Here is a 9,340-nt window from a genome sequence, read left to right as displayed (position 1 = left end):
TAAAAAAAAAAAAAAAGAAATTATTTCTTGAATATATGTAGACATTTAGCAGGTATTTCCAAATTTAAAGCACATCATAGAATTACAGAATGGCCAGGGTTGGAAGGGACCTAAAGGATCATGAATCTCCAACCCCCCTGCCACATGCAGGGCCACCAACCTCCCCATTTAATACTAGGCCAGGCTGCCCAGGGCCCCATCCCACCTGGCCTTGAACACCTCTGGGGACGGGGCATCCACAACCTCTCTGGGCAGCTGTTCCAGCACCTCACCACTCCCTCTGTAAAGAAAAAACATCTCTGTAAACATTACTATTTATACATGAACTGTAAACAGACATAAACTGATAAATATTTTTTCTTAATCCAGTAAGGAAAGAATGAGATAACACTCTTGTCTCCCTGGAGAATTTTTAAAAATCTTTTATTTCATTGATTGTTAATAATATCTGTATCTTAACTCGTACATAAAATATACAATTTATAATATTAAACTACTTTGATATTTCTTATTTGTGAGGAAAATAGCATCTGCATAATTATTCTTCCGACTTCATTTTAGCTATATAGTTTAATTTTAGGAAACTCTCAGCTCACTAGCATCTGATTTTCAGTCCATTCACTTGCTGCTTAATGTCATGTCAAAAGGAGGCATTGGACAATGCTTTGGGTTATTAATTGTTCGAGATTAGCTTAATGCAGGAAGGGTACATGTTAGAGCAGGTCACTACTATGGCTGTTCTCTCAGAAAATTGCATTGTTGTTTTTCTTTTATACCCTTTATTAGTTATCAGATATATGAGCTCACCTTGATGAACAGTAGCAGTTCTTATCTACAGTATGTGGCACTACCCTTTCACTTGGATCAATGCTTATTGTGCAAGCTGGAAAGCACTTTGATGCAGGGAGATGTTGCTAGATCTGTCTGCCAAAGCAACTTCATCCTTATCCTCCCTTTAGCTTGAGTTGCTTATCCTCTAACCGACATACTTGCAGAGAGGAAGAAATCTCAGCAACTTTAAAGAAAATGGAAAACTGCTTTTGAAAAGCTTACAGAGTGGGAGCCTTTTGGCCTATGGTGTCAAATGTATGTAAAGGAGTAGTGGCATGATGCCAACTCTAAATACTGCTGTACATGGCACTGCTTCCTCCTGTCCAAATTTCTCTACAAAGAAGCAGATTACAGGATAGAAGTGTTCTTATGCTGTGCTATTTCTACATACTGACTTCTGTAGTGAAATTCAATATTTTTTTGGCAGTTTTATGTTGAATGCTTGAGTTCTGGGAAAAGTCTAGTACGAAAGCAAACTATTGTGCTGTGTATTGTTACAATACCAAGCATATTTCTGAGTGGAAAATTTGTTGCTGCAATTTCTTCAACACTTTTAAAGGATTAGAGAATCTGAAATATATTATCTTTTAATTCTTTATTTCTTTTAGAAAATTATATGCTTGCTTTGTTTAGTAGGTTTTTTTTGCAAGTATTTCTAAGTTTTCTTCCATCTAACTCTAAAGAGCTGATCACGAGATCAGTTTACTATGAAACTAAATTAAGATGTGTACTGTAAATTTATTGGTTACTGCCATTAAGTTGTGGTATTTTTATTTTGTCAGCATTTTAAGAAGAGAACTGTATATATAGGGAGAGAATAGGCCTCGTAGTCCTTAAACACACATGCACACACAAAAAATAGATTGTTTTTTAAGTCTGAGTGTTCATAAGTTTGAAATAAATTGTTGGGTTCTGGTTGACATTTCCTAGTAGTTAATGACCTCTCTAAGGACTTGGGCTCTTTCAAGTATCTCATTGCCAGATGGTCCTTTCATCAGTCACTGATTCATTTCTGCAGATGTTTGGAGAAATAAAAGGCAGAAATATTTCAAGAAAAATGTTGTTTTCACTACAAATGACGGAATTTATTTAGTTTTCTTGATTTCTTAAGTTTGAGTGGATAACAAGTACATGTATACACATACGTTTTCTTGAATATGCTATTTTATGGAAAAAAAGCTTAATGTTAAATGTATGTTAGGTATTAAAGCCAAAATTAAAGTTGTATACATTAATTACAGGTTTATCAGTAGATTATGTGGAGAACAAACTTTACTGGATCAGTTCAGGAAATGGAACCATTAATAGATGCAACCTGGATGGTGGCAGTCTTGAAATAATAGACTCCATGAAAGAAGATTTACCAAAAGCCACAGCTTTAACAATAATGGGTAAGTCCAGTGGTAATAGCAATTATTTTCAAACAATGGAATGTGAATTAATTATGAACCAAAAAAATTGAAAAAATAAAATAAAAATTAGTATTTTATTGTAGATGATTCCAACAGTACATATGAAACTTCTTTTTGTGAAAAAAAGTTTACAGAAATGGAAGAGTTGGCTTCTGAGATGTCTGCTGTGTAATAATCTGTGTTAAGTTGGTTGAAAAATAAGCTTTTTATTTTTCTATCTTGCATCTTAGAAATGTTGAGGTTTAAATGTTTTTAAACATTCCAAAATTAAAAAAAAAAAGGAAGTTATTATAAGGGCAGTTATCTAAAAATCGATTTTTAAGTTTGAGATTGAATATATCATTGAATTTACTATATTTCTCATAAGCATCTACAGTTCTTGGACCTCACTGGAACTAGGATAGAGTGTTAAAAAATTATAGTCGGACTCAGAACTATTTTTTTATATTCTTCTGAAGATTACTAGAAATATAAATATCTTTCTGCTTTTTTTCTAAATGCTTTGCTTACCTTTGCACTAATTTAATTCAAAATGATATTAATTACTGTGGGATAGTTCTGAGGAATTCTATTGATATCTAGATTTTTGTTGATATAGTGGACTCATCAACTGCTAGTCTCCTTTAAAAAGTATTTTGCATAGTTGATTAACTATGCACGTGTGTGCTTTTGAAGATTACTTTAAATGATCTCCAAAGATTATGCACACACTGTACGTTAAGTCGTATTTTAAAGCAGTAACTGCTTAAAGAACTTTATTATGAAAATATTTAGTAAGTATTGAATCATAAATGTTGTCAAAATTAGTTGGAGAGGTGATGTTTTTATATATACATTCATAAACAAAAGCAAGTTTTGTGTCAGAAGGAGTTATGAATGTTAATACGGAAAAATTGTCTTTCATTGATTAGATTGTAACTCAAAATTAAATGAGTAGGTGATCTTCAGGGAGTTATTGGAGGTCTTTAATATGAGATGTTGTAAAGAATATTTGTTCTTACTGTCACTGAAATATCTATGCTATCAAGTCTTTATCCATGATTCACAGAAGCTACAAGAATGATAGTCCATCTGGGATATAGAATAAAGAGTTTATAGCTATCATCTGAAGAAATATTTTGTACTTGTTTATGTGAAAGTAGCTGAGTTTTTGCCAGTATGGAAAGGCAAGTAATTCTGCAGCTTAATTTTTAAGCATGAGGCCACATCTGGAGTGTTATGTCCAGGTCTGAGGCCCCCAACACAGGTAAGAAATCAAGGTTTTGGAATGAGCCCAGAGGAGGACCACGAAATGATCAGAGAGCTGGAAATCTGTCCTACAAGGATGGGCTGCGGGAGTTAGGCTAGTTCAGTTTGGAGAAGAGAAGGCTTTAGGGAGACCTCTTTATGACCATCCACTATTTCAGAGGAGGTTATAAACTGGGAAATCAATTTTTTACATGGTTAGGTAGTGATATGTCAAGGGAGATGGTTTTAAACTAAAGGAGAGAAGATTTAGATTATATGTTGGGGGAAGCTTTTCACTAAGAGGGTTGTTAGGCATTGGAACAGGTTGCCCAAAGAGGTTACGAATACGCTGTCCTTGGAGGTACATAAGGCCAGGTTGGATGGGGTCCTGGGCAACCTGATCTAGTACTTGATCTAGCAGTTGTTAACCCTGCCTGCAGCAGGGTAATTGGATCTTGATGGTCTTAGATGTCCCTTCCAACTCAGGCAATTTTATGATTCTTTGATACAGTAGCTTAGGATTCCTTATTTTTGAGTGATGACAAGTCTTCCTATTTAAAACTGGTAAACACATGATGTTTGAGTTTTTCTGTTTGTTCTGCTTTCTGGTTTTGTCTTTTATTTAGAAACCAGTTGTGATAAAATGCACTATGACACTGAAGTATTGTAGTATACACTGCAGCTTACAGTATTGTAAGCACTGATTGAAAAACATGAAAATTCCTTATTCATTTCTTTTGTATGGTTTTTATGTTGTGGAAGATACTGTAGCAACACATGATGCCATTTGTTTTCCTGAAGTTCTTTACATCAGATTCTTGTACACAAGCATTGTTAGGTATAAGACAAATAGTTTTTGGCATTTGGTGTTTTCTCCAAGTAAAACTAGCATTTTAGACAGCTTGATTTTATTGATTTAATATGTTATGTATATGATCGTGTTATATTGTTGAATTGTTTCCACTGGGACAGAAAGAAGAGGTGGAGTTCAGTATTTTCAGAATTTGGAGTAGTCTTGCCTCGGTCGCAATACACTTATCAGTTGTTTTTGACCATTAGAGCCTTTTTTGGGCTTAACAGCTAAAACCAAGATAGAAAGGAGGGGTGAGGTTGTAGTATTATGATGCTGCTATAAGCCCATGATGAAATTCCATTTGCAAGTCTTCTTTTTCTCCAAAAGTGCATTCAGTGCATGTGAATGCAAGAGCAGTTATTTTTAATTAAATCACTATTCAGAAATACACATAAATGCTTTTGTTTAGTACCTCACACTGTTGTCTGACATTTGGTCAATGGTAATTTTCTTCTCCCGCTATATTAAGAATTCATTTTATTTTGCTTAAATCCTGTGAAGTTTCTTCTGATCATTTACCAGCTTCTCTGATTCACAGCCCTCTGTTTCCTGCATAATTTTAACACCTACTACTGACACCATTTACGAGCTGATAACAAGTGTTTCTATCATTTTGGAAACATGCGATGTTCCTTGTGAGAGAATCTCTGATTTTACTGTGTGATACAGTGGTATATTTTTCTCATTTTCTTAATCTTGAAAATATTTTCGTGCTTGTGTTAAGGTTCACCTGAGTTTAAAGTATGATATTCCATATCAGATTTTTGCACTTTTCTTGGTAGCTGCAAAGTCGTCTGTCACAGATACTTGAGTGTATTTTGTATCAGCTCCTCACAGAAATATGGTTTACATAAAACTACAAAATTAAACTAACTTCATTAGAAAATAGGACTACGACGTAGATTGTATAATGAAGGCGTGATTTGTAGTGCATTGGTGATTTTTTACAGTAAATACTTGTGATAGAAACCTTAAAGGATGTGTTCTTTGGTGGTGCGTATTAGTGTTCCTCTTGTTCATACTTAATAATATAATATATAGTAACTTCGTATACTGAATGATTCTGTGTATAAATGCTATTTCTATTGAAATTAATGGGAAAAAAATCAGCAGTACAGCAAAATCAGAGATATAATATCTACACTCCCACTGAGAAGTTATGTTAAAACTATATCTTTTGAACAGAAAATGTATTTAATGCAGCCTTCAAGGTGCATTATCAATCAAAACAGGTAGTGATGGTATTTCGTTTTTGACAGAACACTTTAGTTCATTAACAAGATACCTTCATGCTACCTTTGTTAGGTTGTTAACTGATACATTAGTTGATTATTATTTTTTTTTTTTTTCATTAACAAACTTTAGAAAGTAACACCATAATGCATTTCTAGTAACTCAGGTGGTGGGAACTGTGACTTCTCTGAAAACGATTGTTAAATGGAAGGGGCTGCTTCAATCAGGAAACTTCAGATACATACACCTTAATTTTCCAAGTCATCAGTCTTCTAATTGCCATAACACCATTCATTACATTAGCATTAATATAGGAAATATATCTAGGCAATTTGCCCAGTTCTAAGTACAGTACATAGTTGTCTTCCATAAATACTCAAGCTATCATTAATGAAAACTAATGGCCCATCAGAATTTGCATTCACCATACAGCTCGAAATCTCCAAAGGACTGTCCACAATGCTAGTGTAGCAATTTTTGGCACTTTAAATTGCTGTTTCCCAACATGTTGCTGCACTTTATGCTAACTACCCAACAAAATGGATAAATACAACACTTTTTAAGATTTATTATAGCACAATTTCAGCAAGAAGATTGTAACTAATGATTGTACAACTTTCTGATTAGTATAATCAAACCTGTTTGTTATTTAAAGATTTTAAATAGTTTCCTGTAATATCTTCTGAAAGCAAATTGTAAGTTTAGTCGAGTGGCTACAAAAAACCATCAACTATATTTTAAATATGGAAACAGATTAATTAAGCCTATTACTTACCTAGTAATCATAAACTAATAATCTAATGAGAACATATATATAGAAGGAAAATGAAGTCCAAAATTCTGATTAGGACTGTGGTCAAAAATAGCAGTGTAACATTATTTTATTTGTATGAGAGTGTGACATGACGTGTGTCATGCATCACTCATCCAGTGGTTCCTGAACAACTGAATCCTGTGTTCTTTAACTCTAAGGGCATAACTGAACCGCTAGAACAAGTTAATTTTGACAGACAGGCGTAAGAAGTTATAGGATGCTTGTAGTTTGAAATTTGATTATTATTATTTTTAAAATGTCTGTATTTTCCAGATTTGCATTTCACTCTCTAAGGTGTTCAGATTGTCTTTGTCCTTTAATTTCCCATACTGTATCCATATATCATTAGAAAACTTGTAATGCACCATATAAAACGTCTCTGCCAAAGAAAAATATGTACTAGCTCAATAAGATCATACAAATAGTGTTAGTAAATAGTGTTTACCCAGGTGTCATGTTAACAAGAATGGAAGAGGAAGATAAAAGAATCATAATGAAGCACATTTTCAGTATTTTCTTGTGACAGGTTTTGATTTGTTCTTTTTAATAGGGTGACATAAGGTGTTACCCTCTCTATTCACAGTCCAGTACTCGAAGGACTAGTAGTGAATCCATGTGGTGACATATCTTCTATTGTATCCATTGTGGAAGGAAGAAAAGAAGAAATCTATGATCTCACATGTCCAACACACTAGATGGAAACTGTGGATGCTGTTCACTTCAGCAGGAACAGTCTCATCCAGTAGCACAGTAAACCAAGGGGCGTATTTAAACCATACAGTTGGTGATGCAACAATGGTTTGTCTCTGTACTAATACTTAAGGGTAGAAAGGAAAATATTTGTGGTAAGGAAAATCACCAATGATTGAACTTCCTCACTGAACTCAGCATGTTACGTTTTAAGCTAATTGTAAAAGAATATGCGGTGTTGATTACTTGAGGATTTTGTTCATTTACTTTCTCTAAAGAGATAGTCATCAGATCGCTTTTTTGGTAGTCTGTCAAGACCTTAGCCATAATTTTGAACAAAATAGTAAATAAATAAATAAAATATCAATAAAATGCCTTAAAGAATCTGGTCACTTCTTGAAAAGAATGCTGCAAAAATAAGAAAATTATATACATTTTCCTTCTGTTTTGCAATCCAGTCTTTTTCTTTGTGAGTGGGTTTGGGTACATAAAGTGAATTCTGGTATATACCATGAACTGTAAGACAATAAACGTCCAAGTTATATAATGATCCATTCTGATTCGTGCTCAGAATATTTGAATATTGATATAATTTATGTAAAAGCATTTAATGGAAAAGGCTGGACTAAGCCTCAAGGATAGATAATCCATTATTGTGGGTCATCTCATGCAAACAAAAACCAAAATAATTTACTATGACTTTCCGTGTGGATTATATCTTACAGTTATCAGTATGTTCTTCTCTCTCATCTGACTGAGTTTTTTTATTCTTGTTACAAGTTACATCATCAAAACTGAGCACAGTAATTTTTTGTTCTAAAGATTGACACGAGCTACTGTCATTTAATAGGTTTATGTCATAAGATATTTTCCTTCATCCAATTCTAGCACCTTTCGATGCTTAAGATAATAGATTTCCTTTAAAATTAGCTTAGGTTTCACCAGAGAGTTCCACTTACGTCTCCAAATCTTCGTATTCAGAATATATTCACTCTGAAGATAGTTTTGTTGTAATAGACTAATAATAAATAGTTGTGAAGACTAATCAGTAAATGATCATCGTCCTTTGTTTTTTTTCAGTGTTTATATTCTTTTGTGAGAGTACAGTTACTGTAATGGAGATTGTTTTCCAGGTCTGCAACTTTCATCATGAAACACTCAAACTATCTGGTTATAAAAAATAATTTTCTTAAATATTTAAAACTGCAACATTGGCAACAACTTCTTTAATGGGGGGAAAAAAAAACAAAAAAACTAATAATGAATTTACTGCACAGAATTTTTTGAAAATGCAGTTTCCAAAGTTTTTTGATCTAAGGTTTTATTTTTGGTTCATCTACAGTAATAACTTCGTCTTTCTGGAATTAAAATGCTGATGATGTTAAGCTTGCAATTATACATACTTCTTCCATTTAATAATTTCATTTAAGATCTTCAAAAGATACATAAATATTACGAGGAAAAAAAAAGGAAATGTTCATACTTTTTTCTTCATGAAGAACATTGCTTAAAGGTTATATTTCATAGTCATTAATATTTTAAGTGTTATGAGTGAAATGCTAACTTGCTGCAAAGCAATATATTTTAGCCTAAGCATGTCCATATATTTTCATTTATATTCTTTCAGTTTAAAAGTGCACATGAAAAACTGAAGATTATTCTGACTTCTGGGAAAGGTAGCAACAGAACTACATTTTTATTTGATTTAATTTACCTAACAAAATATCTTTGTTTTTTTTTTATTACTGCAAATATAGGAGTTTGTTTATGGTTGAGAATTGTCAGAATTATAACTTCAAATTTAGAACATAAAAATCTGTAACTTTTTTCTGAAGCGCTAAAACTATAGACTGTTAGTCAATTAGTGCTCACCAGTGGTCACCTTCATGACCAAGAAATAACTTGCAATGAGGTGGAAGAAGACCATCTTACTGCTCAGATTTTGCCCAGGAAGTAAAGATTCAGGAAGGGTGTTGTGGCTTCCAAGAGAAAATGAGAGGCAGACACCGTAAAATATTTTATGGACTGTGAAACTTACATGTAAACCTCGTATTTTGAGGCCATCACATCAAAGATCTTAGCATACTTTAGAGACTTTGAGAATTAATGTGTTCAGGGATTGAAATCAGAAGATTGGCTATGGTTTCTGTGCCACTGTCGGGCTGTTAGATCGTTAGAGTTTGATATAAGAGCTGCCAAAAATTATATTCTGGTATGTCGGTATAAAAAGCCACTTTTCAATTTTTCTAATTAATTAATATCTATTGATTATGACTTTGT

At 33.2% G+C, this 9,340-nt stretch overlaps 1 protein-coding gene across 1 annotated transcript in view; it reads left to right on the top strand.

Moving 5' to 3' along the window:
* The window catches only part of LOC104909325 (low-density lipoprotein receptor-related protein 1B-like), a 73,704-nt gene that overhangs the window by 40,378 nt on the left and 23,986 nt on the right, over positions 1 to 9,340 (top strand). Inside the window, exon 13 of the mRNA XM_031554319.1 lies at positions 2,073 to 2,222. Within this exon, the coding sequence (XP_031410179.1) occupies positions 2,073 to 2,222 (150 nt within the window). The remainder of the gene's footprint in view (positions 1 to 2,072; positions 2,223 to 9,340) is intronic.

Source organism: Meleagris gallopavo, chromosome 7 (assembly GCF_000146605.3).
Source record: "Meleagris gallopavo isolate NT-WF06-2002-E0010 breed Aviagen turkey brand Nicholas breeding stock chromosome 7, Turkey_5.1, whole genome shotgun sequence".
NCBI lineage: Eukaryota > Metazoa > Chordata > Aves > Galliformes > Phasianidae > Meleagris > Meleagris gallopavo.
This window is presented reverse-complemented; position numbering and strand designations above follow the sequence as displayed.